Source organism: Colletotrichum destructivum, chromosome 9, assembly GCF_034447905.1.
Source record: "Colletotrichum destructivum chromosome 9, complete sequence".
Taxonomy (NCBI): Eukaryota; Fungi; Ascomycota; class Sordariomycetes; order Glomerellales; family Glomerellaceae; genus Colletotrichum; species Colletotrichum destructivum.
This window is the reverse complement of record NC_085904.1, coordinates 2,588,663-2,615,689: the sequence shown is the minus strand read 5'-3', so window position 1 is coordinate 2,615,689 and position 27,027 is coordinate 2,588,663. Positions and strand designations below refer to the sequence as shown.

Here is a 27,027-nt window from a genome sequence, read left to right as displayed (position 1 = left end):
ACCGCAATGTTCATGTCTCACAGCGGTGACACAATGGCTAACCCCCTCATCCTGTCTCAAGCGTTGCCATTATCAACCGTCCATCTGTAAGGATGTTTCCGGCTACCATTACAGGCATAGGCACGCATGAGCAAGAGACAGCCGAGTACCGCGAACGAGATTTCGCTCATTCAGGCCCCCCCCCGAGACCAGCTACCTGTGCTACCTCACAACAAGCGAGGAAGAGTGCCACCCCACAGGTTACACTCGGCTGACGCTGACGCCGCCGTACAGGAACGACGACACGGGGATGCTGGACGGTGCTGCACGCACCCTTTTTGAGACTCGATCTGGATGGAAGCCGCTGGGCAGCTTTTCGGAATCTCGGGGCAGGCCCAGCCACTGTCAAATCATCGCCCAACTCAACCCAGGAGCAGAGTCGTCTCAATTGCGTAGAGGGAGTGCGTGCGCAATGAAATGCGGGGGTTGCTTTATTTTATTTCTTTCTTTCTTTTCGTCTCACAAAAGGAGGAGGGACGGGCAACCGACCCTGTTTCATCAGATGGATATGGTTCTAAGCCGTTTGACGCAGAGGGCGTCTGGTTCCATTGTCCCTTGTCCGAGCGGATATGACGCTCGAGATAAACCCATGCAAAGCACTGCCCGAGGGCCAGCGGTTGAAGCTCGGAACCTGTCGAGTCCAACCCTCGGCTGCGATCGTGAGATTGGTTGCGACGCGCAGTCCTGCATGCAGCCAAAGCCAAAGCCCAGTCACGAGCGACTGACTGCATGGTCACAGTGCTGACGTATACTTTCCAATCCATGGCTTTGCACATTCCGTAAGACAGCAGGATTCTGGACGAGACGGCCGACAGGGTACTGCATTGGCCTGGTTCATGTTCGCCGCCGGACGTCGTTGAGTCCGTTTGACCAACAGAACCCATGTAGACAAAGTAATGGCCCGAAGACGAAGCTGCCTATCTTCGTTGCCCGCAATCGACCAGACACTGAGACGCCAATGAGGTTGGTCTGCTGGACACCATGTTCCGTGCATTGCGTCTACAGTCTCGTGAAACTTGTCAGCCATTCCTTGGCGCACAGATAAAATGTCCCCCGCTTTACTTCCACGCTCTGTAGTAGTTTTTGCCAGTGTTATGGTGGAAGGGGTGATCTTGACACTTTCGGGACTCGTCAAAGTCTCGCGGCAGCCGTAGTATCGATAGGGTTTGTTGCAAGCCTAGTCCGCCAGGCCTAGCCTGATCGCATAACAGACGACAAGGTGCTATCATGCGACGTTGCTTGTGCCTGTCAACACATATTGCAGTTTTGGCCATGGTTGAGCGGACGTTCTCCCAGCGTTACGACCCAGCGCGCTGGGATTGTTCTTCGGTCCGTCTCTTCTACAAGCGCACGTCGCCGTCCTGATACGCAGAAAGTCCAAGTCGGGCTGGGTCCTTGACGCCAGGGCCGATGACTCTGTCCCGCTGTAATTTGGAGTCGAGGGGTATCCTTTTCTGCATCGTGACAAAGAGTGATCCTTGTCTTCTGATATTTCGTCCTCTCATTCGGGAACTGGGCAGTGCCCGCAAGTCCTACTTCCAATGGTGCACCTGGTACTGTCAGCGCCTGAAGTTAGTCCGGAACCCGAACGCGATGCGGTCTCACTTTTTGCACATCTTGGCCCCGCTCCTTCTCGCCGCCTGGACTCTATCGAACTCTTCCAACAGCCAACCTGTAACAAAGAGTCAGCGTCTCCGGGACTATGCAGTAGTTTCATGATAAGGGTTCATACGAGAACAAGCCCACCGCTTCGTTGTGCAATCAACACGGTGTCTGACCTCTGCCATCATGGACTCTGCGTCTTCCAGCAGAGCTTCGTAGTGGAAGAGGAGCTGCATCGTGTGGTACTGCGCATATGGCCAGACGGGCGCGCAGTGTTCCAAAACGTCGTGACGGTTGGAGTAGGCGTTGAAGATGCCATTTGAACCATCTATCACGAGGCCAATGGTGAACTTGATGCCGGCGACGGCCTTCCTCATCTCCACGTCCGTCTCGGGATCTTGAGCCGGAGTGTCGGGCCTATTGGCTGCATAAAGGAAGGAATAGAAGAGAAGACAGAAGATACTGGGAGACGTTAACGCTTGAGGAACGGGGCGTGGACGAGCCGGGGCGCTGACGAACCTTGCACACTGAGCATATGTATTGAGGTTCTCGCCCCAAGTTTCTGACCGAGTAATCAAAGCTTCGATGAGGTCCCTCGTGGCGGACTCCAGCTGGACAAAGGACCAGACGGTGGGGGGTTCCTCAAGCTCGGCGTTGGCCGCCTCCCAATTGATGGCGTAGCCGAGGAGAATGGCTGCCTGGCAAGACCTCTGAAAAGCGCCGACGCGGACAGAGGCCGGGATGGTGACGGGGTACCGCTTGACCAGCTTGAAAGACCCGTTCCTGTCGCTGTCCCAAAGATAGTGCTCCGTGGGGAGCAGGTCGTCGTCGGAGGGCATGTCCATCTGGAGCGGGTTCCACAGTGTCGACGATTGTTCGTGCGAGATCCTGCAGAGTAAGTAAACACTCGGGGAAAAGGATTGGGCTGGGCTGTAGTTCTCACTTGTCCATGATGACGAGCACCCACCAAAGCGCTCGATTCTGCTCGTCTTCGGGGTCGGCGGGCATGTCCTCTTCTTCCTTGACGTACTTGCCGGGTTTCAAATTCAGCACCTTGCCGAGCGAGGCGGCCTCGCCAAACGTCTGATAACAGCGGGTGATGTCGCCATGCCCCATCTCATACAGAGATATCAGAACGCCGCACTGCACGTGCTCGATCTTGGCCTTGGAAAAGGCTTTCCTCAAAGTCCATATGCGCTTGGCAGTCTGATAAAGCGGGTGGTCCAGCATGGCGGTGGAGGAAAACTCGTCACAGTTCCAGATGGTCAACAGGTGGATGCACAAGATGAGCATGGCCAGATCCGAGTCGTTGGGGTTGGTGTCGAGGTCGGCGGCGGCGCAACGCCTCCGCCAGACGTCGGGGTGGATGACAACGAGCCAGGTATTGACGGTGTTGAAATAGGTGTTGACGGAGGCCTTCCAGTCAACGCCATGGCTGACGAGGAGCTGCATGATCTGGCCAGCGGTGAAGTCGACCTGGTTGAGCCACTCAAAGGTGGGCCGCGGGTCGCTGGGATGCTTGTAGGCAGTGGCGACGGCGCCTTGATCGACGATGGTGAGCGAAGGCGGATTGACGACAAAGTCGTAGCAGCAGTTGGTGGTGAGTCTGGGGTCCCCGGTTAGACTCACGATGGCTGGCAGGCGGATAGGTAGGTAGATAGCCTCTAGAATAGGTAGGCAGTGTTTGGCCAACTTACCTGGTGCACCTCGAGCAAGCGGGCAGGCCTTTGTCACACTTCTTCTTGGTGCGGGTGCATTTTTCGCAGGCGCGATGGGCGCGGGGCGGGGCATCGACGGGAGAGGGATGGCTGGACGACGTTGACAAGCGGCCTGTGTAACGCGAGCTCGAGTTGACCGCGTCCGAGTCCTCGGACGGCGGCGTCACGTCGAGCCGCTGGATCTGTCTCGACATGTTGTAATGCGTGATGCGTGATGCGTGGTGTGTGTTGTTGTTATGGTGGTGGTGGTGGTGGTGGTGGTGGTGGTTCTTTGTCAATACACCCCAAGACAATATAATAATGGAGGGGGGAGACGGGAGAGGCAGCGGTAGATGGCGCCAACGGGGCGGCTTGCGCGAGAAGAACCGGGCGGCAGGGGAAGTTCGGCCGAATTCCGCGATGCGAAAAAAGAAGGGAAGAAGGGTCAAGTTCCAACACAGGAAATGGGAATCTTTTTCCCGGCAGGAAATATGGCAAAATGGTGTCGACGAGCAACGAACGGGGTCGCGGCTCACCCGGCCCCTGGTCTGCGGCCTGACTCGCCTGCTTTTACAGAGCAAAACGAGACAGACAGACAGACAGACGGACGGACAGATAGACGGGACAGAGGGAGAATCGACGACAACAGCAAATGGCAAGCAAAGCAAGGACGGTCAGCAATAACAGCCAACCTACCTACCTACCTACCTACCTACCTCCTTGGGTAGTCTGTCGAGACAGGGCTCGGTCTCGATGGCTTGGTGATGGCAGAGAGAGGAGTGCGAGGACGAGGAGAGGAGCCCGGCTGGGCTGAGGATTAATAAGGTAGGTAAGGTAAGGTAAGGTAGGAGCTACGGTACGGTGCGGATGGATCCCCTACCTACCACCTACCTTAGCTATTTACCTCCGAAGTGCATACGACTTCAGTTGGGAGCTACGGTACCCGACCGGGAACGCACTAGTGTTCGCTGTTCAGGGAGTGGAGTCCTGTCCTGGCAGTGTGCTAGCCGTCCGCAACTGCAACGATGCTCCCTACTAGTGCCGCGTGCTCCACAGGCCCAGACCTCTACGATGTATTGTGGTTTGGTTTTTTTTCGAGGCCAAGAAGAGCCCCGAGGGGACGCTGCACTCAGTCGCACCAGTCACAATGGAGGATGCTGAGGATACGGAGGGGCCCCGAAGAGGGGGGCCTCGTAGACTTCCTAGGCCATCTCTCTGCTCTCCAGGCGGATCACTCCTTGATCCAGTCTTAATCCTGGTCTCCGCTGAAGATTGAATATGAGTTGTCTAAAGACCATGGATGTTGTTGCCTCCCCCCCCCCCTCCCTCACACCCCCTGCAACTCCGTTGGTCTCTGTGTAACACCCACACACAAGATGCGAACGGATAGGTACCTTTTGCCTAGTGTTCTTATCCTTTCTTTGCATGAGCCCTGAGAGGCGTTGGTTGGGTTGGGGGCCGAACACACCTAATTGAAAGGAATGGTGGGGGTCTGAATAAGTGCCGTCTGTTCCATTGCATTGCATTGCATTGCTTGCCAAAACATTGCTTGCTAACCCGTGCCAGTACTGTATGAAGCGTGACCAATACCAGGCTCATAGTCGTCGATGGCAGGCGTTTTGTTGTGGCTGCTTCACTGTCAGCTATACACCCATGTTGTTGATGAGATGACTCGACCATCGACGGGGCCTTGTCTTCGCCGGGTTAGTCCGTCACGTCCTTGTCAGTCCATCCGGGATTGACACGGACACAAAGATGGACGATCCGAAAAGTCGGGTACGACCAGCAACGGCAAATCCCAGACGGCAGACGGCAGACGGCAGACGGGAAGACTGTCAGACTGTCAGACAGACGCAGACAAGTGATAACAGGGTACGTATTCATTCTTCGGCATATGTCGTGCCCTTCCGCCGTCCTGTGCCTGCCGCATCGCATCTCTTCTAGGCCACGACCCACCGATGATTAATCAACAATCCCCTTGCAGAGGTACTACTGCTGCTACCCACCTACCTAGGTAATTACGTAGGTAGGTATCATTTGCACCTATTATCCTACCTACTTAGGTCCCTACGTACATTTTCGCATTCTCATCCTAACGAAACAGTGACGTGCGGCACAATAGCCGATGTCCGAGACCTGCATCTGCCAGCGAGCGGTTCATGGCTCACGGGCGCCTTCGTATGTAGGTAGGGCTGACATGGCGGGTAAGAAACGGTCAAAATGCCTCCCAACGGCGCCCCCTTGGCCGCGCCAAACCGACGTTGACGTTGTACAGCGTTCCGCTACACTAATCGCCCACAAGGCGCCATCGTGACCTTTCTCGCCGCCGTTGCCGCCCTTGTGCAACCATGCTCGGGCTTACCCACCCAAATATCGAGTGCATCGCAACGCGGAAATGCTTCTGCTTACATTCGTGCGTCAGACTGTGCGACTCGAAACCGACCGCCACGGAGCCGCGGGCTCGTCCGTGTGGTTTTTTTGCGACGTTGGAAGGGAGGAGGGGGGAGGGGAGGACGCGGCACGCCGGGCGGCTGAAATACCGGCACTTCCGCGTGGGTGGGACGCCGCTGCCGCTCTGGTCACCAGGGTCCAAGGATCGAGCGATTTTCTCCCCAACCACCTCTCTCCTTTCCTGTCTTTGGGTGTGCCCATGCGGCGGGCGGCCTTTGGGGGCCGAAAATTTCCCTTGCGTGGGTTGGCAGCCGACTCCACACTACATGCTTTGTGCCAGTGCCTGTGCTTCGGCGGATCTTCCCCGCGCCCGCCGCCGGCTCCGGCTCCGGCGAAAACGAAAGAAAAAAACTTGGCCGGCTGCCGCTGTCAGCTTCGGATGGCTCCCCGCCCCCGAGCCCCCGTCTCAGCTTTCTGCTCCGGTTGGAGATCGCCCGTACGCACTTCGGGACCATTGACATCCTCCGGCCGACTAATACGATACCCCACGGTTCATGGATGGCCGGGATCGGCTCCGGGTTCTGAATGACCTGCAGCCATCCTCGGGAACTTTTGTCAAGAGCCTCCGTCTGATGTTTGCCGGTTGAGTCATCCGGCCCCGCCCTGATCTCGACGAGCTGGGCAAGCCAATCCCCCGCACCGCCCTTCCGGCGACATCTGACGGACGATGACCACCCTTCCATATCAACTCAAGCTCGCTGTTGCAGCACTAGGCCAGCTTCCGCCCACCACACCTCCATACATCACAATTGACTTATACATCCCCGCAGCCAATCACTCTCTGCTCCCATCGGGTCAATCGACTCTCGAATGGTGCCATTGCGCTCAAGTGGAATACTCCGACACGCCAATTGCACCCTGAGTCATCTTCCCACCACCACTACCCCGAGCCGACGGCGCCCTTCTCCAACCCTCCCCCAAGTTCATCATCCGCGCTTGGCTTCTTGTTGCGGTTAGGGCCTAGCCTCCATATCGCCTTTTCCCGCCTCGGACGACGAGTCTGACGCATAACACCCGCCACTCGACCACCCAGACTACACCATCATCACACCAAGGCCGCAAACAATGTCCAAGCCGGAGTTCCACGTGCGTCCGGGCACCTCAGCTGACCTGCCCGCCGTCGTCGACATCTACGTCGCCTCCTTCGGCGGCGACTGGGCCGTCGAGAAGATGCACCCCCGCTGCCGCGAGTTTCCCGACGACCTCCGCGCCTGGGCCCACCGCTACTTTTACGCCCGGTACTGGGGCCCCGAGCAGCAGATCTTTCACGTCGTGGTCGTCCCGGACCCGACCGCGTCGCCCTCGGGCGAGCGCATCGCCGCTTTCGCCTGGTGGCGCCGGCCGTACCCAACCCCCGAGGAGAAGTCGGCGGCCGAGGGCTGGCTCACCCTCCGCGGCTGGCTCAAGCCCGTCCTTCTGGCCGCCAACTCGCTCTCGGGCTACCTCTGGCCGTCGCGGTCCCTCGACCCGGCCATGGCCGACATGTTCGACGACACCCACGCCGCCACGGACCCGCTCAAGGACGACCCGGCGCACCCGCGGCGCAGGAACGCGTGGTACCTCTCCACGCTGGGCGCCCATCCCGAATTCCAGGGCAAGGGGTACGGCTCGCTGCTCGTGCGGGAGGGCCTGCGGCAGGCCGACACGGAGGACGTGTCGGCGTGGCTCATCGGCCTCGCGGGCGTCGAGCCCTTTTACGAGAGGCTTGGCTTCGTCGTCAAGGGGCGGGCCAACGTCGGCAGGCTTGCCGAGTGGGACGGCGGCGCCATCATGTACCGGGAGTAGTATACAGTCGGGAGTCAACCGCCCGGAAGGACTTCGATGGCCTTTGTAGAGAAACCAGCACAGCGAGACGAATAGACGGGCAGAAATGTGGCTATAGACCCAAATGGAATCATGTTCTTGAAATAGAAGCTGTTGGGTTCGCAAAATGGCAACAGAAGTGACCCCTTCCCCCAACCACCACAGCCATCGCTTTCCCATCCACTTGGACTGCAGTTCGACGCTCATCATCAATCCCCCCTCTCCTACCCGTTTGTGCATGTACGCTCTACAACGGGAGGTATGAAGAAACATTTCACCCCTCAAAAATATTCACTCCAGTCTCGCTTTTTAGGCAATGAGAGGGGAGGGGGGGGGGGGGCATATGTAAACCCTTTCAACAAAAAGAAAAGAAGAAAAGAAGAAAGAGAAGGAAAAAACCACAGCTCTAGACGAAGGGAAAGGGGAAAATTCTAGAGGTGAGGCCACCAAGACGAGGGTCGAGAGGAAGACTAGGAGTGTCAGTCAGTCTACTACACACCTCCCAACTGCCACTGCAGCGCTGAAGCGCAATCATCACAAACCTGCCTCATTCCAACTCATTTTCAGAGCCCTCCCGCCCCCCCCCCCCCCCCCCCCCATCGCATCAAAATCACACAGCACATCACAAGCAAGAGGCAGGTAGGCCAGTGGAATTTCCTAGTGTCCTCGCCCAACTTCGTGGTCCATTAAGGCCAAGCTATCTAAGCATTCAAATGCCCTTTTCTGGTTTTCCTTGTAACTGGAGGAGGAGACGACTGGGAGCGCAAACGGAGGGTAACGGAGGTGCAGGGCAGCAAGAAAAAAAGAGCAAAAGCGTTATCAACAATCAAGGAAAGTTTTTTTTGGTAGTGTTCTGGGCTATTCTTCCACCCCTATCGCCGCTCCTATCCTGAACCAACTGCTGCTCCCCTCACCGTGTCTTCCTTCTGCTTGGAGGTCAAAGCGAAGTCGAAAGATGAGGTTTGCCTCCAAACAACAAGAGCAGGAAATGTGAAGAGCGAGAAAGGAAGGGAAGAAACTCATAAGAAAAGATAGAAAGCCAAGACCGGAACTCAACGCCGCTTTTCAGAACCCCTCCTAAAGCCTACCATGCCTGGATCCCACCCAAAATTCCAGACTGCCACACGCCATTGTCCATATCCAGGTGAGTCACCATTCCACTCTCGTCAGAGAGAAACCCCCGCACGACCTTCACCGCCACCATTGCCAGCCACCCAATACGGTTCTGATCTGTGTCTGTTGTGTACTCTGGGTCTCTTGAAGCTCCCTGATGTGGTCCTTGCGAAGATCCTCGAGAAAAAAGAAAAGTGAAAGTTGCCTTCGGGTTGTTTTTTTTCTAGACTTATCCCCAAAACCTGTACCCAGACTTGTGTGCCGTTGATCCATGCGATGTCCAGTCATCCATCGTTGTGATCGTCAAGGAGGCGACCATGCTTGCCCTAAATAGTCAAGATGCCCTCCCCAAAAGAGATAAAGAAAGTCCAAGTCCCTTGTACAAGCTGTTTTGCTTCCCCGCTGTCCATTGGACAGCCAGCCAGCCGTATGGCTGCGCGGGCAACGAGAGTAAAGGGAAAAGAGAATTGTGAAATGATAAGGAAAGAGAGAGATAGGAAACCAAATGACCGCTTGCCATCCCCCAGAAGTTGACTCCGATTTTGATGCCGTGTTGACTTGACATGAATTGCGGGTATAAGGAAGGCCGTTTCAAAAGAGTGCGTTTCTCGGATCTCGTGTCCCCTCATCAATGACGGGTGCCATCCGGCATGGGCTGCATGGGCTGCATGGGCTGCATAGGTTGCATGGGCTGCATCGACTGCATGGGCGGAGTGGCATACGAAGAGTGACGCGACTGCTCCGAGGGAGGTCGGTCATAGCCCTGCTGCTGGTCGTGACGCGGAGCCATGCCCGTGCCAACTGCAAAGCCGTGCGCGGAAGGAGCGCGGTTCATAGCACCAGGCGCGTTCGGGGTGCTCTGGTGACGAGCGTGTCTGTTGGGGCCACTAGGTCCTAGACGAGGTGTCGGGTTGGGCTGAAACGAAGGAGCGCCGTAAGAGTACTGTCGCTGGGGGTCCTCGTAGTAGTTCGGCTGAGCGGCCTGGGCGAAAGGGTTGTCATGAGGACGGGCGTAGGCGCCATTGTACTGGTCCTGCGGCTGCTCGACGGGGCTGGGGCCGTATCCGTAAGGGCCGAAGCCCGAAGATGAGTTGGGCCGGTAGGTGGGAGCCTGTCCCTGGTGGAAGCCGGTCATCTCGCTCTGGGATCGTTGGTGGAAGGCGCGACGTGGATCGGGGTAGGTGGGCATGGTGGTCGAGGTCTCGAGATGAGAAGCCATGGACTTGCTGCCGCGACGCTGGGGAGTGGGCGCGGGGAGGGGACCGCCCTGGGGACCGCCGGCCCCGAAGACGAAGGGGCCGGAGGCCATCTGAGGCTGACGATAGTAGTCCTCCTCGGGGTGGTTCTCGCGGATGTTGCCAAAGGCGGGACGGTGGGGGATGTTCATGCGGCGCATGCCCGAGGGGACTCTGGCCATGCCGGGGATGGCGTTGCGATCTCCATAAAAGCCAGCTTCCATGTCAGTCATGCGCTGGCGCTTCTCAAAAGAGGTGGCGTCGAAACCTTCTTGGCCCCAGTATGCGTTGGGCTGGCTAACACGTCTGGTCATGGGGAGAGCCTCGGGTCGCAGGGCGACGCCCATCGACTGCGAGCGCTTATGTGCCGCGCCGCCGCTCGTCTTGCGCTTGAGGTACGTCTTGGGCTTCTCGTCAGGGCCGTCGCTGCTTATGGTGGGGAGGATCTCGATATCGGGGATCTGACTGAGGCCGCCATTGTCGATCTCCGTCTTCAACTGGGCGACAATCTCCTGGATGGCAACCGTGGTGTAGCCGGCACCGCACTTGTTGAGGAGCCACTCGGGGACAGCAGTGCCGTTGAGCATAGCACCGTCAAGCTGCTCGTCCTCCGAGTCGTCCTGGTAAGAGCGCTTCTTGGACTCCTTCTTGTCCTCCAACCTCTTCTGCTCGCGCTTGCGGATGGCGAGCGACCAGCTGTTGACCACGCCTGCCTTGCCGGCGCGGTCGTTCTCGTCGCTCCACTGCTGAACCCGGGCGATCTGCTTCTGCACGAGGTCGACCTGGAGCTTCGAGTACTCGTGGGCGTTGCGGTAACGACTGCGCTGGTAGTGCTTTCGGCAGAAGTGAACCCAGACGTGGGCGGGGATCATGCGGGTGCAGAGCTTGTTGCGGCCAAAGATGTGGGAAATGGCCTTGCGCGGCTGGGATCCAGTGTCGCAGTTCTCGATGTACATACACTTAATCTCGTCGTTGGCGGCCGCGGCCGGGGGAGACTGGGGGGGAGACATGCCGTAGGATTGCTGTTGCGGAGGGAAGGGTGCTGTTTCTGACACCGAAGGGAAGGGTTGGAAGGTAGGTGCGGAGATGGCGGCGAAGTCCGGAGCGGAAACAGTTCGCTTGTGAGTCCTTGGGTGGGAGTTATCCTGGGGAAGAGAAAGATAATTGAGGTTGTCTTGTTGTTGCTTTGAGTGAGGGCTATTATTCGAGTCCGTCAGTAGAGTCCGGCTCATTGGGTGGGCTGATGTTTTCTCTGCTTGGATCGTTCGGGGGGGAATGAAGGGTTGGGCTGGTTCAGAAAAGGACGGTATAAATAGGGATGGGAAAGAAGAGGACTGGTGATGCGACGGCCGAGGCAGTGACGGGCGATTCGAAGTGGATCTTGATGCCTTCCTGCGATGCGGTGGAATCGCCCACGACGAGATGGAGGGAAGGCGCGGTTGAATCACCAACACACGTGACCGGTTGTGTAAGCGAGGGTGAGGGTGAGGGCGAAGGTGATCACGGGTGAATATGTATGAAGGAAGGTGCGGGTGAGGATGCGGATGTAGTGAAGATGAGGAAGGTGTGTGTGAATGGGGATGGGCCAAGTGAAGGGGGCAGAGAGAGAGAGAGAGAGAGGGGTGCGCATTCGTCCTTCTTCTACTTCCTCCTCTTCCATGGCGCAATCATCTCCCAATAATTCGCAGCGCTTATCTTTCAACGGGGGAAGAAGGGTGGTGGATTGACGGCTGATGGATGGGATTGAACAGAAAACAAAACAACGCCGCACAATCAGTTGATTCACTTCATCACGTACCTCAGACCGTCCGTTGGACTGGATCGGTTACTACCGCCCATACCCCGGGTTATCAGTATCGCGTCTGACGGGCTCCCCGGCCTCCCCGGCCCCTTCATCGCGGGATCCAGCGCCAGCTCATGATGCGCCATCGTCCTCGGCGACGGCGGCTGGATGTCGACCACGCCCGGGCCGGGCATGTTCTGCTGCTGGTCCGCCAGCTTGGCGTCGAACGCCGGGACCTCGTTAAGCAGCGAGGTGAAGGGCTGAATACCGCTGACGGTAGACAAGGAGGATATCCTGGAATGGCCCCCGGACTGGTTGGACGAGGTGTACGAAGACAAGCTGCTGTGGCTGTCTGAGAACTTGTGCTTGGGGGACTTGGGGAATCCTCCCGTGACATGTTGCTGGCCATCATCTTCACGCGGCAAGTTTGGCCTGTTCAGTATCAGCGTCCGTATAATCTTGAAGAGGTGCGGAGGCTGTGCCAGGACAACGGCCAGCGCAGCAAGAAGAAGTAGAAGCAGACGGCTTCTGCTCAACGAACTGTTGTTACAAAAATCCTTTCACACACAAAAGCAATCCTAACACATCAAGAATCCGGACGGAAACGTGCTCATGCTTACCTGGCCGTTAATTGAGCATCCGAGTCGCCCGATATGCTGGGCCTAGAGAATGTCAGCTGTTGCACTAGTGTGATACATGCGTTGCGCGGCAAAAAATAATAAAGAGAAAAAGGAGGAAAAAAGAGAAAAGGAACCCCGGAAGCGCAGTCTGTCCTCCCGCGGCTGGCTCACCTTCGGCTAGTCGCAACATAGAGTTGCGAATCTGGCTCGCCCAGGTTTGCCAGGCTTCACGGGAGGTTAGTCGACCCCAGAGAACCAAGGAAACCCGCCTTGCGCAGATACATAAAGGTCTCCGGAAGAGGGAGAGGAAGAGTGAGGCTAAAGTACGTACCGGCCGTGATGTGAGCTCGTCATCGGGGTAATATTGGCGGAATGCGCCATCTCGTGTGCTAGAGAGCTGAGAGAGCTGGCCCTCGAATGGCAGCTCGAAGAGGGGATGTCGTAGGAACTCGACGAGGCCGTCTGGTCCACGTCGGATTCGCCGTAGTAGGCGGTAGGCTTGGAATGGGTAATGGAGAGTTTCGTGTCAAGAGCTAGTGGAAGAGAATAACCGCCCGCATCCCATGGCGTGCGGTTCCTCGATGCTCTAGCGTCGCTTGTCCGCCTGGAGGAAGCTGTCTTCTCAGGGGACGATGTCGTGTTGTGATGTTGCTGTTGCTGTTTCTGGCCGTCAAAGACAAGTACGGAAGAGGTAGTGGTGTTTTCAGAGTTGTCCCGAATAAGGGGCTTTTTTCCCGCCGCTGCGTTCAGTAGTGATGTCACGTCCATCGCTCATGCGCGGACGACGTGGGAGAAGAGTTGTCGCCGAGACGAATCCAGTTTGGCGGTCCTTCGGGGCGATGGTGTCATGAGATCTCCGTCCTGCCTAGCTCCTTTCCGAGTATTGCTGAGTGTTTTGCAATGCCCGGAATGGTCGTCGAGTGAATGATGGACCCAGACTCCGGTCTAGTAGTCGTCGGTGTCGCTTTCGTTTTCGTTATGGAGAGGTAGAGAGAAAGATAGAAGAAAGGAAGAGAGAGGGAGAGAGATCTTGCTCGTCCCGTCAATGGTCGTCGTTGTCGTTGATGTCGTCGATATTTATATTGAAATTGATGTTGTTGATATCGTTGGTCTAGTAGTTCTTGTTGTTGTTGAGGAGGAAGAGAAGGATGTCCGATCTAGGATCCAGTCCGATATATCGGATACTCGTCTGTTAAACCCAGGCGGCGCGAAAGGTCGCACAACTTGGGGGCCGGGCAGGTAAGGTGACAGCGGTGAAGGGGGAGCGTAAGGAGAGTGATAAGGTTGATGGGAGATCCCAAAGCTTTTGTGTGTGGCGCTCGGGAGGCGAGGAGGCGACGAAGGGCAAGGGGAAGGGGCAAGTAGTATGTGTGGTGCGGTGCGGGAGGGCGATGACAAGTTAAGAAGAAGCAAACGATAAGAATATCAGACCTATCGTTGGGATCGCTGTTTCAGAGTCGCACTGACAGTTCCAAAAGTGGATTGAAACGGCCGAAACACCTTCAAGCCGGCCAGTGGTGTACTTGAAAGGGTCGTCCGAAGACGCTTCCAACACCCTTCGGCTTCAACGCGACGCCCTGGCAGTTGGCAGATGTCGGATCGACCTGGAACCGAGAGAAACAGAGGAAACAGCGCCTCGTCCCCTTCCCCGCGCGCGGCGTGGGAGAGAGAGAGAGAGAGGGAGAGAGATGTGGCCGAGAGACCTCACGCGGCTGTACGGTCCCCCTTAGGGGTGACGGGGTGGCAGTGTCGACCGAGGAAGACGTGATCCGGATCCACGAACGTGGCTTGCCGAACAATGGCGCCGTTTCCAGGTTCGTGCTGCTCCGAAAGCGACTCCGCCCTCTAATGGTTGCTCAAGGAGAGAGAAGACTCGGGGACGAGGATGGGCCCAAACGTGTTGCTTCCTCGAGCAGTGTACTTGTGGACAATGACAACAACCTCGGCCAGGTTGTTCAAAGTTTCGTTTCGGGAACGCTTCGTGTTATCATGCCATGGACGAGCCAAACTACCAAACTTCAATGTTGACTGAACTGAACCGAACCGAACTGTAGCAGGTATCGGGGGGGCTCCCAAACAAGGCGCGGATGGTGATGATGTGAGAAAGGGAGGTTCAAGGCCAGTGTCCGGCAAGGTCAAGAGGAGGGGGGGAAAGATAGGACGAATGGTCAACGAGGAAGAGAAAGAGGGAGATGGAGAAGGAGAGAGTGTGTTTGAGTGTGTGAGAGAGAGAGAGAGCGGGAGAGAGACGGGGACGGGCCCCGGACACAGCAAGTAGGGCTGTGCTGAGAACGCATGAAGGGACGGTAGGGATTGAAGACGGTAGCTGTTTGGGAATCCATGTGGAGGGTGTGTAGAGACGGTCAGAACAGAACAGAGCAGACAGAGGAGGCGGAGGCGACGCAGCAGCAGCATCGAAAGTCATGACTAGGTTCGCTTTGAGAGATGGGTACACGGGCGAGGACGACGAGGACGAGGACGAGGACGGATGGCTGGACCGAGCCCAGGTGTGCTGTCCCCATCCTGCCCTGTCACGTCAGGGCTTCGAATCAACCGGTAACACACACCCGACGACTAGACTAGAGCAAGGTCCGAAAGCCGCGAGCAAGCTTCGGAGAAGGATGTGGGGAACGAGAGGAGGGGGGGGGGGGGGCACGGAGGTAGGTAGTAGACAAGAGGCTCGCAACTAGCCAGCATCATGACTGTGCAAGAGGCGAGAAGAACGAGAAAGAGAGAGAGTGTGTGTGAAAGAGAGCCGCCACAGAGCTACTACACTTGAGAATGGGAATGCGATCAGAGTTTCCACTTGCGGCAACGCAAGGATGCTGGGCATTATGCGTCGAAAGGGGAGAAGGGGAAGGGATGTCGTCGATGGATGTTTAGACTTCCCCACAAGTCGTGCAAGTACCTGGGTAGGTTTTCTGGCCGCGCAAGTTGGGGGGAAGAAAAGCCCCCGACTGGCCGGCCTCTCTGACCTGGACGAGGGTCCATGACCACCTTGTTCCAGGGACAGGGGGGTGTGTGATGAGCGTGAACTGCGAGTCTGCAAGGATAATTTGTGTAAGCGGCACAGGGGGGGGGAGCAGCTTCATTGCATACGCTGGCCAGTGCTGTGTGGCGGCGTTGTGCTTTGCTGTGCTGTGCTGTGCTGTGCTGGGCGTGCTATGTAAGTGATGAGTGCGGGTTGTGATTGCAGCTTGTCCGAAGTCGGCCCACATACCTCTTCTTCCGCTTCTTCTTCTTCTTCTTCTTCTTCTTCTTCTTCTTCTTCTTCTTCTTCTTCTTCTTCTTCTTCTTCGTCTTGTTCTTACTCTTCTTTTGCTATGTATCCGGACGAGGCACATGTAGGTAGCAGCGGGGCTTAGTGGTGGTTTAGTTTGGTTTGCGCTTTTGAGAATTGGGGGGGGGGATGGTTGCTGGTGCGAGCTCCGCGCTCCGCGCGCCGCTCGTCGTTACTGTTGGCCGGCCATCAATAGTGGCTGCGGTGTACTTGTAGGGCGGACTCCCTTGACATTGTGCATCAGATTAGACCAACAAGTAGATCATGGCGTCAGACGGCTCCGTCTGAACCATGATCTCCGCAGGGGAACCGTCCGGGCCAGGCTTTTGGCTTCGATTTTCCAAATAGCAGATGCGGCCGGGCTGATAGCAGACGTGGTATAGCCATGGTCCATTGCAGGTCGGGCGACCATTTTGTCTCCTGTTCGTTCCATTTCGGCCACACACATCCCCCCCCCTTTCCCCCCCCCCCAAGCTAGCAGGGACACTCACTGTAAGTAGTCTGTAAGTCTGTACACTGGACAACAAACGCGGTCGTGCCTCTCCTTTTTGATGCTGCTGCTGCTGCGACTGCTCGATTGATGATGGCTATGGGAGGAGGCCCTGAGGCGGCCCTGAGGCGCAGGTTATCCATCGATCTGCAAGCTGAGACCTGGGATTGGGCGTGAAACTCGTCGAGGATGAAGTGGTCCCCGTTTGAATAGACTGGGATCCGATGGTGGGGTGGACCAACTGTGGACGGGGGGGGGGGGGGGGGGGGGGGGGGGGGGGGGAGGGAACAGGGCTCAGGCGTACCATCTCTGACCGGATTGGTATCTGACCGTGGACAAAATAGAAGAGAAAAAGGAGGGGTGTGTGTGTGTGTGTGTATGTGTGCCTGAGAGAGAGAGAGAGAGAGAGAGAGAGAGAGGAGGCCGATTAACCTCAGCTAACAACACACCAGAGCGATGGGCGTGTGCAAGCGAATCTTGCAAGTGTCGGTCGAGAGATTCCGAAGTGAGTGCCGGGACGCAAGATGTTTTGCCCAAGTCGCTCGGTGGCCGCGGTTTCTGATAATCTGGCTGGCGGAATGTCGCATTTTCGCATCGCCGCATAGGACACCTAAAGATGGAAAGATACACCGTCGAGACGGCTTGGATGGACGGATGGATTGATGGATGTATGGATGGATGTAAGCCACCAGAAAGGAGCCGGGAGGAAAACACACAAAACCAAAACCACATGGCTGGGCGCACCAGAGGAGCCACAAGGCGGGCCGGGGGGAGGCGAGACATGAACCACTCCCGCCAACGGCCTGTTTAGCTTAGTGCTTCCCTCCGATCGCCATTGTTTTTTGTTCTTTTTCTTCTTTTCACTGCTGCGCATCTGCTGTGGCAGCAACATTCAACGGCGCTGCAGCCACGCGGTGTATCTTGCGATAGACCCAGCCTTGTCGACCGGAGATTGTATTTCAAGCTCGACTGCTCGGTCGATAGCAGAAGCAGCCAGCTGGTCTGTTGAACCTGCTAGACTTTCGTGGTTGGAGTCGACCTCTTCTCAACTGCCACTAGATGTGACGCCAGTCCGTGCTCTCGCCGTAGAAACCGTCCATGGCCATCTGTGGTGGACATTCCAAGAGACCAGTTGCCCCCCCCCCCCCCCCCCCCCCCCCCGACACGAGGTGCCGCGTCCGTGTGCGTGGGCTGGATGGATAGATGGATGGCCATTCACTTGGAATTGCGCTTATCAGTCACTGCTTGCGAGGTATCGACGTACGGAGATGCCGATGAGGACCAACCCAAAAGATACCAGCGGCTGATGGACAACAGAGAAACGCGTCTCCTTCTTTTAGCGCAGTGCACCGGCGCGGGCGAGGCGTACGAGCTACCGGGAAACAGGGCCCAATCCCCATTTGCTTGGCCGTCCAATCCGACCCCATGGAACCACGAGCGTTCTTGTTGCTCTGGCGGCGGCCGATTGTTAAACTGTAGGTGGTGGTAACGTGGTGGACGTTTTACGTCCGTCACCGTCGCACACTCTGGAGAGGTCTTGACGCATGTGCATATGATATGCCTTCTCCTGCTAAGGCCCAAGGTCGGCATCCAGAACCCCTCGTCGCCTTCTTCAGCATTTCGCTCATGATGATCAGCACAGCCCTGGTCGAGTGCGTAGGTCATGGTAGTTTCGACCTCTGACAGCTCAACTCCTTGGGACGGCATGTCTCTCTGTCCATCTACATCGTACGCAGTGTATCGCCAACACTGGAATGGCAGGGATTATGGCTCCTGCGGGATGGCGTGCAGCTCTTTTGCTGACTACTTTATGTGCAAAGTATCCGCGTGCCGCCAACACGGCAGAGGAGACAAGAGGCCGTCCAGCATGTGGCGTGCAGTCGCGTACCCATCGTCAGCCCGTCCATCCCAGCCGGGATGAACCAGTGGCAGACACAGCTGGCCTGTGCGGTTGTTTCCTTTCCACAGTCCAATCCTGTCCACAGGGTGATGGCGCACACCAGATATTGAAAGAGTGACGGGCTCCGTGTCTGTTGGTGACGAGACGTAGCAGATAAGGCGGCGTAAATCGAAGCCAAGCGGGTTGGAACCGTCGGCAGCGCGATGCGGGTTGATGCGATGCAGGCTGATGCGATGCAGGCTGATGCGATGCAGGGTATGGCGTAGGACATCACATGGTAAGCCGAATTGCAAAGGACAGACGCCGCATAGAACTGTGCAGTGAAGTACAGTATGGTTGGGATACACAAGAAGTAGGCATGGGGATAAGCTGGGCCCATCAGCCATTTTCGATACTTCGCCGGCAAACGATCCGCCGACCAGTGATGGGCAGGGGGGCGTGGGATTGAATGCAGCATTTGCGATTGGCGCAAGGGAATCTGCGTCGACGTTTCAAGACGGGGGTTGCTGCAAGCCGGGATGTCGAGATTCGTCCAAGGGGTCGACGGGCCCCCGGGGCAGCATGGGGAGGGTGGATGGCGTCGTGTTGCGGCGGCGTTGATGAGTGATAGGTGATGAGTGATGGACGCACCATGGTTGCGGCGATATGTGGTCAGCTTGCTCCAGTGGTGTAAGTACATCGTAAGGCAAGTATCGTACAGTACTGTTCAGGTAGGGTTTGACTGCGGAAAGGATTTTGGAGGGGAGAGGAGGGGTAGAGAGACCTAGACACGCCCCTCCCTCTCGAACAAACTCCAAGAAATGCGCCGTGATGGTTTAGAAGTGGTCCGAGATACCTGCTACTTGTGCTGGGGGAGAGAGGGGAAGAAGTAAAGAAGCTCTTGGCTTTGGCTTGGCTTGGCCTGGTTGATCTGTGCATGATACGAATACACACCTGCTGTGAATAGGCCAAGTCGATATGGGTGTCGCGAAAATGTGATGGCTCCGTATCCGCATCCGGTCGGTTATTCTCCCATGGGATGGATTCTGTAAGGTACCGTTGCTTGGAGTAGAGCAAGAGGTGGGAAAGATGGGCTGACGGATGGCGGGGGCGCCAGAGAGTCGGATACGCTCCGGGCCAGGGCCAATGTGGTGAAGTTCGACTCCAGTATCCTGCATATTTCGTCGTAGGTATGACCAGGACCAGGACCAGGACCAGGACCAGGACTAGGACCGGGACCAGGATGCTGGTGGTCGTCGTGGGAGTAAGAAGTAAAAATCGTGATGCTAACGCTGGTGCTGGTGCTGCTTGGTGCCGGTGCTAATCTTGGCCTCGATGTCGTCGTGTCTGACCAGGTCCAACCCTCGGCTTAGAGCCAGAGGTGGGACGGCAAGACGCCCCTCATTGCCACTTGAGAAGAGAGCCTGAGGAATATTCATCATCCGTGGAGCTTCGTGCCAGAGAAGCGCATCCGACGTTCAGCAGGCCTTGGGCTGTGCCGGGGGGTGGCTTGTACTATTCTCGTCGGCCTCGAAGTCCGTCTGAGTGATGTCTTCGGAGCCGTCCTGGTCTCGTCAGCAACGCGACTGTTGTAAAGCAACCAGTGGCGACATTGTGATGACAGCAGCGACCGTCGGCCCATGCCACGATGCTACAGGGCCTTTCCCTCACCCTCGATGGTGTAAGTGACTAAGTAAGCAGAAACTACGATACCCGTCATGCCATGTCAGTCATCTGTCCCATCTTTGACCATCCCATCCAGACATCGGTCGATTTGTTCCCTCCATAGGTATTGAACAATGGCATATGAGTTGGCACACATCGCCATGGTGCAACGCTAGGCACATGTGTCTTTGCGCACATGACACATCACTCCATCAGCCTCCATGGATGAAGTATCACGGCCACCGCCAGTGGGAAACAATCGAGTGGAAGTAAAATCAAAAAATAAAACCAGAAAACAAAGCCAAAAGCTTTGAGGCCCCACCTTCCCTTTCCAAAAGCAATAAAAAGAATGGGTCCCAAGTAAGGGCTAGAATGGTACGTACTTTTCCACAGGTGCAGGCGCGTGCAAGGCATAGGAAGGAAGGAGGGGAGGAGGGGAAGAGGCCCCAATGAGTGTCTTCGAAGGTACGTTCCTACTCCGTAAGGTAGGAGGCAGATATGGGTCCCAGACCGGTCCCCACCCACTTCAGGAAGCTGCAGATGTTTCAGCTGATGTCCACTCCTCTTGTCATTGGAGACGGGAATGGAACGCTGAGCGACGAGACTCGGGAGCATCCCCAACGGTCACCCCTGCGCCTTCTCTTGTTTGCCCGAAGTCTGTCCTGTCAGTAGGTACAGTACGAATACATCCTCTCTTGGATGCACTAACACATACGGTTTGCAACGGATAGCTTCAGTATCCAGCCACCGGACACTGGACGAAGAGACCCTAAACTGTGCGAGATCTGTCATCACACCCCGCCGCCGCCTGTTCGCAAATCGAATCCCGGCTGGCAGAGGCAGGTACATCTCCATCTCCATCCCCATCTCCATGCGTTGGCTGACGGATCGAGATTGGCTGGCTGGCTGGCTGGCTTGACACGCAGGAACATCCAAGGAGGTATCAAGATGTGTGTGTGCGCACGCGTGCGCGTGCCATCGCCCTATCGTCAGCTTCGGCGTCCGACAGATGCACACGCTAGCCAGCTGTCCCGAACACCTGGCCGACGAAAGAGCTCTCCCTCCCACCAGCCTACGACTAGGCGACCCTTATTACACCATGATTCCTCTGCTGGTCTCGCGGACGACGAATGTCGGTGAGCAGCGAGTGCTACCGTCCGTTATACACGTTGCGAGAAGCGCCGGATCGTAGTCCAGTCCACAACTACCCAAGGACGACGGATGACGGACGATGGACGATGGACGATGGACGCCACATAGCGCCTTTCCCACAGCCTCAAGTAAGGTGGTTTGGGTCGCAGCTAAGGTGCCTCGAGCTTGGCTTCCGCTAGAAAGATGGGCTGACGGAGAGGGATGCGACGCAAACTTGGCCCGCGGAAGCTTGGGTCGACAAGGTCTAGCTCCAGGGCACGCCCGACCTGGTACCACCACTACCACCACCGCTTTCCCTCCCGCCTATGTCTCCTCCTAGGCCCGTACCGTCGTCTCTCTGCAGTACAGAGCACAACGTTTCCAACAAACGTCTCCGTCTTATCTGAGGGACTTTTTTTTTATTTAACACCCTTTTCTGTTTCTCCTTTCCTCCCCCCCCCCCTATCGGCCTCGGGCCCGGCACTCCGCATACCTGAAAGGCCACGGAAGAGACGAGACACACCAGTCTCCAGGCCCCTCTCTGTCTCTCGCCCCTTCTGGCTGATAGGGTTACAGAACCCACCAAACCTGGCGCATTCTCTCTCCTCTGACAAGGACTGCTACAGGGTAACACCCCTGCGCCGATCATCGCGAGCGGCGACACACCTTCACAAGCTTCCACCCTCGGACCCTGGTCTCGAGTGATTTACAATGGTTTCATCTCAACTCTCACCCTCTGCACTAACACCATTATGATACGAAGAAAGACTCGGGAGTCGGGACCTGCTCCAACGCCACCCGCACACCCACTCGCACACCCACTCGCCCAAGCCTTCCTGTCAAGTCGCTGTCATTTGCCAGCACGAGCTTCTTCAGCTTCACACCCTCCTGAATGCTGTACTGTGTTCCCCTCCGTCCGGCCATCCATCCGTCCCTCGGGGACCCATCTCTTTCTCTGTCTCTCTGGCGGCCCTAAGAGTTCGAACGACGAAGGGAGGAGGAGCATTCTTCAGCGGCCTGTTCCTTGCGACTGCGACGCTGGAAACGACTTGGACCGACGCCGTCCCAAACCCCATCCGCATAGGGCCATGCACGCCCAGCAAGTGCAGGCCCGCCCGCGCTCCGAACGACAAAAAATTCCGTTGCGCCCAGCATGGCTAATATGCGCCAGCACGTGCGAGCAGTCGACAGAGGCGTGTCAGGTGCCTGCAGTGGGAGGCCGCTAGCGTTAAGGTTAACTAACCTCGGTCTGGTTGCTGTCCCTTCGCCTTCTGCCTCTGCTGGGACTGTTTACGTAGTCGGCTCTGTTCCACGCATGTTGGCATGCACCAGGCACTTCAACAGCGGCCATGCGACGCCTCTCGAAGCTTTTGATGTGTGTCATCAAGCCATTGAAAACAATGGTGTTTGAAAAGGAAGGCCTTGGATGCATGCCACTTGAGGCTGATGGCCACGGTGCCTTTGCGTGTTCGGTTTCTGCCCCGTCCTTCATGCACAACACACCACAGCGAGGCCTACCGATTCGCGAGTCAGCCGACCTTCGTCCGTGGCGGTGGATGAGCCGGGTTGGTGTGCGGCTAAGCGAACTCGATCTACCGGACCGCCATCGGTCAGGTTGAGCCGCTATCTCATCCTTCACAATATCCTCCAATTTCCGTCCGCGCCTTGAGACCGACGTCGCTGCCGAATATAGACAATTGCGAGGCCTGCATCGAGGCCCGTGGACCAGCAAGAAAACAAACTGTCCAGCCAACGGCGGTGTTTGTTTCGTTCCATTTCGTATTCTGGAAGCCGAGCCTGTTTCCTCGCTAAGCCCTCCAGGCAGATTACGATCGCTTGAGACAAAATCAACGTCGGGGTTTTCCTGCTCTCCGAGTCATTTGTCGGGTACGTCGTAGCGTTGCTGTGCGTCTCGTCTCGTAGCAACGGTCCGGCCACCACCAGACACCAAACCATCAGACTTTGCTTCACTGCCATTGCCCCTTGCATCAACCGACCGAGGACTTCAGACGTCGCGGAGAAGTGCAACCCGGTCTATCCGTCGGCCTTTGGCAACTTTCCCATACGGCGTTTAGGTCTCACTTGCGGCGTCGTCTGATGACGAGACCGAAGAACTGTGTCGGCCTCGACAGAGTTGAGAGTGAGAGACAAGGACAAGTGTGAGTCTGATCTCAGACCTTGACACCTGTGCGCCCGACCTTGTCTCGCTCTATCACCTCTCGCATCGGAAGCCTGGTCGAACTGGGGTCAAGGCACCCCCACTGTCGTTCTGAACTTTGAATTTGTGTGCAAGAGGCGAAACCCAAACAAAAGTGACTATCGACCTGTGACATTCATATCCTGAGACATGACGGTGGCGGCTTGGCCCGTGAGATGACGAGTGACGAGGCCGGATGAGAGACGACCTGTGCCGCCCCTCTTGTGCGGCTAAGGAAGGTCGGGAGCTCCCCGAAGGCTGCCGGGGTCGGCGGGCTACCGGGTCCGGAAGTCGAGCTCCACTTTCGCGCCCTCAAGACTTGGCTGCCATCACGCCGGAGCGCCGACCGCTGGCTTCAGCGATATATATGTTAAACATTCACGCGTCGGTGTTTCCAATACATCCTTGCGTCGTCTCTTTGTTGGGGCCGCGAATGATAGACAGCGTGTTGTTTCGCAGGATTCGCTTACACAGCCGACCTTGGCGCCATGTTTGCCTTAGTGCCAGGGTCTTTTTGCGCTTGCTGGCGTAGCCGGCGGGATGGTATCGACGGCCAGTAATCGCGTCTCACGTGAGATTTTAGAGTACGGGAAATTGAGGCAATCAAAACACCAAAAGTTTAAACAGCCGGTACGAGTTAGAATCGGGGTCGTAGAAACCTGCAGTGTGTTTTTCCTCTGTATCTCGTACGTCGAGAGTCCTCGTCCTCGTACGACATCTCACGGTCATCACACGCAGTGAAAGCACACACACCATTGTCAAAGGAAAGCAGAGACAAACTATGAGCGCCGCCGCCAACAAGTTCGACGCCGGCGCGCCCGGCGCTTCATCTGCCGACGCGGCACCCCCGATGCGTCTCAACATCGTCGTCCTCTTCATGGGCTCGCGCGGCGACCTTCAGCCGTCGCTAGCGGTTGCCGCTCTTCTACAGCGGCGCCACGGCCACCGCGTGCGCATCGCGAGCCACCCGCCGTACCGGGACGCCATCGAAGCCGCCGGTGTAGAATTCCGCTCCATCGGCCGGACGGACATTAAAACCATGATGGAGAGGCGGCTGCTGCCGCGCGAGGAGCTGAATAAGCTCGTGCCAGTCATCAAGGAGGAGTTTCGCGAGATGGGAGAGAGGTGGTGGGCGGCCTGCATCGACGGGCCCGACGAAGAGGTGGATGGCGATTTTGATAGCGATGAAGGAACGTTCGTGGCGGACCTGGTTGTTTCGACGATGCTCCCATACAACCAGACATCTGCGGCGGCGTTGCTAGGGGTGCCGCTGCATCTGTTCGGGATGAACCCGCGGATTTACTCGAAGGAGATACCGCATTCGCAAGCCGGGTGGGCATTAAAGAATCCGAGCCGGGCGAAGAATGCCTTGTCGTGGTGGTTTCAAGACCTGATGTGAGCTTCGTCTCCCTTTTCTTTTTGCTTCCTCTTTCTCATCTCTTTCCATCCTATTCCTCCCTTTTTCTTTTTTTTTTCTTTTTGTGTATTCCTATTTCTTGATTTTGCGGCCGGAACCCTGATAGCCTTCACACCAGATTCCTGCAGACGATGAAGTCCGTTATCAACGACGTCCGAGTCAACCGCATGGGCCTCGAGCCCATGTCCCCGGCCTGGTGGCTGAGCCAGTACAACCGGATGGGCGTCCCCTGCACATACCTGTGGTCACCGTGGCTGCTGCCTCGGCCGACGGACTGGCCGAACAATGTTGACGTCGCGGGGTTCGTCTTCGCCGGCGTGCCGGAGGGGTACGTGCCGCCGGCGGAGCTGGTCGCGTTCCTCGAGGCCGAGGCGACGCCACCGGTGTACGTCGGATTCGGGAGCATGTCCTTCGCGAACGCGCAGGGCGTGTTTGAGGACATTATCGAGGCGTTGGAGAGGGTGGGTGTGAGGGCCGTGGTGGCGCGGGGGTGGGCGAATCTGGAAGGACTGAACGGGCCCGCGGAGCACGTCTTTGTCATCGACGATGCGCCGCACGCGTGGCTTTTCCCGCGGGTTAGGGCCGTGGTGTGTCATGGCGGCAGTGGGACGACGGCGATGGCGCTGCGAAGCGGGCGGCCTACGCTCGTGGTGCCGGTCGCCGGGGACCAGCCGCTCTGGGCGTCACGGGTGGTGGCTGTTGGGTGCGGGCCGGACGCCGGTTTCGGCATGGTTGAGATCACTGGGGAGAGATTCGAGAAGGCGCTTAGGGAGCTGCTGGAGCCCCAGTATGCGGCTGCGGCGGAGAGGCTCGCGGAAGCTCTGAAGGGGGAGAGACCCGGGGAAGAGGTCTGCGTTGAGAGGATTCTCGAGACGTTGAGTGTATATGAGCGGGAGGGGAGGTGTCTCGTCTACGGTGGACGGCCTGCGGTCTGGAAGACGGACGGTGGGGAGAGGTTGTCTGCTGTCGCGGCGCATGTTCTCGTGGAGAATGGGCGGGTGAGAAGGGGGGAGCTGAGGGCGTTGAATCTGGTCAAGTGGCCCGACTTGGTGAGCCCTGGCGACCCGTTATCGGGCCTGTTTCTGGGGCTGGGGCAGGTTTTCGGGAGTGTGGCAGAGGATGGCAAGAGAGGGCACATTGGGAAGATGGGGCTACACATTCTGAGAGGTAAAAGTCGCCATGTTTTCTTTCATGTCTTGGGAATACGATTTGATCTTTTGCTAACGGCCACTGTTCTGTCCACCAGCACCTCTGACGGTCGTCGCCGCCGTACCCTTCGGCCTGTTCAACCTGCTCGACTTCGTTCTCTACAAGCTCGCGTCGCCGTTCAAGCCGAAGCTTTACGCGAGCAACCCGCGGCTGTACACGTACGCACAGATGCTCTCCTTCCTCGTCTCGGCGCCGCTCGTCGAGCTCATGTCCATCGTCACCCAGCCGCCAGTCCTGGCGCGCAGACACCGGGGGACGGCGCGGGTGGTTCTCGAGGTCCCGTTGGGGATCGCGAGGACGCTGCTGGCTTCGTTGAATGTCGTTGTTGGGTTCGTGGGCATCACGCTGCGTCATCTGGAGATTGCGTGTGCGAGGGCGATGGGAGAGAGGCCGAGGGGGGATGTTGTGGCCGAGGCGAGGGTGAGGCTGGGACGGGCAGAGGCGGAGGCTTTGCGTGTCGAGGGGGCCGAGACGGGGAGGGACTTGGTTGGGGATATCGTCAGGCGTTGGGATGAGAGGAAGAGGGCTTGAACGTTGGCGTCTCTCGTGAGCGTCTCCCCTTGCGGTCGGCGGTTGTCGGACGGTGTTCGCGATAGGGAGCGGGGTGCAGGTACTCGGCTGTGATATAGAGGCGTTATCGAACGAATGTGTGTCCAAACTTTAATAATACGGTATTCCAGTGTTGCTCCCAATGGTATATCTGGTTCTCGGCCACCCACCAGTCCTTCGGCTGATGTGTGCTGGCCATGCGGTCACACAGCAGCAACGACAGCAGCACGCTCACTACATGTCATGAGAGGGTGTGGTGGGAGGGGATAATTCTCCGATATACATCTGTCGTACGGCATGGTATTGGCAGCCTCTGCAGGTAGCCGCTCTCGGGTGAAAGGGGGGGGGGGGGGGGGCGTGGGCATGTCAATCGTCCTGAAAACATGAAGGCCGTTGTTGTTGGTGTCGCCGGGTTCATCGTCACGGGTTACTTTTACGCCGGCCAGGCTCGGGACTTTGCTTCTTTTTCTTCTCGTCCGTCTGCCAGTCATGTGGCTTGCAGGCTGGACTGTATGAGTGTCACGCAGCCGGTGTGGGATACGAGGGTGGTCCCGGGGGGGGGGGGGGGGGGGGGAGCGTTTGTTCGCGCGTCTGGCAATTTGCGCCGGGAGGTTTCTCGATGCTTGCTGCTGCAGTTGTTGTTGTTGTCGTCGTCGTCGTCTTTGGGCACGAGGTCTGACGTCGGATGACAACAATAATTACCTTTGAGATGGGGCGGAGAGCCGGGGGATGCTTACTCCCAAGCCTTTTTCGCGTGACAGGGCCGTGTCTCCTTGGAAATCTTTTGGCTGGCAGGATGGTCTCTGGGGCGGTTCAGGTTGCTGTGAAGCTTTCATCCCGTCGTTGCCAAGCCGGCTGGGTCGCCGT

The 27,027-nt window shown here is 57.3% G+C and overlaps 5 protein-coding genes across 5 annotated transcripts; 2 read left to right on the top strand and 3 right to left on the bottom strand.

Moving 5' to 3' along the window:
• CDEST_13912 (uncharacterized protein) lies at positions 1-4,158 on the bottom strand. Its single transcript, XM_062930068.1, has 6 exons — positions 3,339-4,158; positions 2,585-3,247; positions 2,161-2,529; positions 1,772-2,103; positions 1,645-1,711; positions 1-1,589 (listed from the first exon to the last, which is right to left on the bottom strand). The coding sequence occupies exons 1-6, from the start codon at positions 3,551-3,553 to the stop codon at positions 1,541-1,543; spliced, it is 1,695 nt and encodes a 564-aa protein (XP_062786119.1). The 5' UTR covers positions 3,554-4,158; the 3' UTR covers positions 1-1,540.
• A 2,326-nt stretch (positions 4,159-6,484) lies between these two features.
• Positions 6,485-7,661, top strand: CDEST_13911 (Putative GNAT domain, acyl-CoA N-acyltransferase). Its single transcript, XM_062930067.1, has one exon. It carries the CDS (start codon positions 6,855-6,857, stop codon positions 7,572-7,574), a length of 720 nt encoding a protein of 239 aa, XP_062786118.1. The 5' UTR covers positions 6,485-6,854; the 3' UTR covers positions 7,575-7,661.
• A 1,672-nt stretch (positions 7,662-9,333) lies between these two features.
• Positions 9,334-13,111, bottom strand: CDEST_13910 (uncharacterized protein; the record flags this gene model as incomplete). Its single annotated transcript, XM_062930066.1, has 4 exons — positions 9,334-11,137; positions 11,739-12,155; positions 12,344-12,385; positions 12,675-13,111. The coding sequence occupies 4 exons, from the start codon at positions 13,109-13,111 to the stop codon at positions 9,334-9,336; spliced, it is 2,700 nt and encodes an 899-aa protein (XP_062786117.1).
• Positions 13,112-16,210: 3,099 nt separating this feature from the next.
• CDEST_13909 (uncharacterized protein) lies at positions 16,211-16,700 on the bottom strand (the record flags this gene model as incomplete). Its single annotated transcript, XM_062930065.1, has 2 exons — positions 16,211-16,354; positions 16,563-16,700. 2 exons carry the CDS (start codon positions 16,698-16,700, stop codon positions 16,211-16,213), a joined length of 282 nt encoding a protein of 93 aa, XP_062786116.1.
• A 6,066-nt stretch (positions 16,701-22,766) lies between these two features.
• CDEST_13908 (Putative UDP-glucuronosyl/UDP-glucosyltransferase, Glycosyltransferase family 28) lies at positions 22,767-26,291 on the top strand. The gene is made up of 3 exons (XM_062930064.1): positions 22,767-24,380; positions 24,521-25,569; positions 25,649-26,291. Exons 1-3 carry the CDS (start codon positions 23,767-23,769, stop codon positions 26,140-26,142), a joined length of 2,157 nt encoding a protein of 718 aa, XP_062786115.1. The 5' UTR covers positions 22,767-23,766; the 3' UTR covers positions 26,143-26,291.
• Positions 26,292-27,027: the final 736 nt, after the last annotated feature.

What these genes read in the sequence shown, in the direction of transcription:
- CDEST_13912 (XM_062930068.1), bottom strand. Translation starts at nt 3,553, where the DNA reads ATGTCGAGACAGATCCAGCGGCTCGACGTGACGCCGCCGTCCGAGGAC. An exon ending in ACATATGCTCAGTGTGCAAG is followed by an intron (nt 2,104 to 2,160) that starts GTTCGTCAGCGC and finishes AACGTCTCCCAG; the next exon opens with TATCTTCTGTCTTCTCTTCT. An exon ending in GAAGCGGTGGGCTTGTTCTC is followed by an intron (nt 1,712 to 1,771) that starts GTATGAACCCTT and finishes TCTTTGTTACAG; the next exon opens with GTTGGCTGTTGGAAGAGTTC.
- CDEST_13911 (XM_062930067.1), top strand. Translation starts at nt 6,855, where the DNA reads ATGTCCAAGCCGGAGTTCCACGTGCGTCCGGGCACCTCAGCTGACCTG.
- CDEST_13908 (XM_062930064.1), top strand. Translation starts at nt 23,767, where the DNA reads ATGAGCGCCGCCGCCAACAAGTTCGACGCCGGCGCGCCCGGCGCTTCA. An exon ending in TGGTGGTTTCAAGACCTGAT is followed by an intron (nt 24,381 to 24,520) that starts GTGAGCTTCGTC and finishes CCTTCACACCAG; the next exon opens with ATTCCTGCAGACGATGAAGT. An exon ending in GGGGCTACACATTCTGAGAG is followed by an intron (nt 25,570 to 25,648) that starts GTAAAAGTCGCC and finishes TCTGTCCACCAG; the next exon opens with CACCTCTGACGGTCGTCGCC.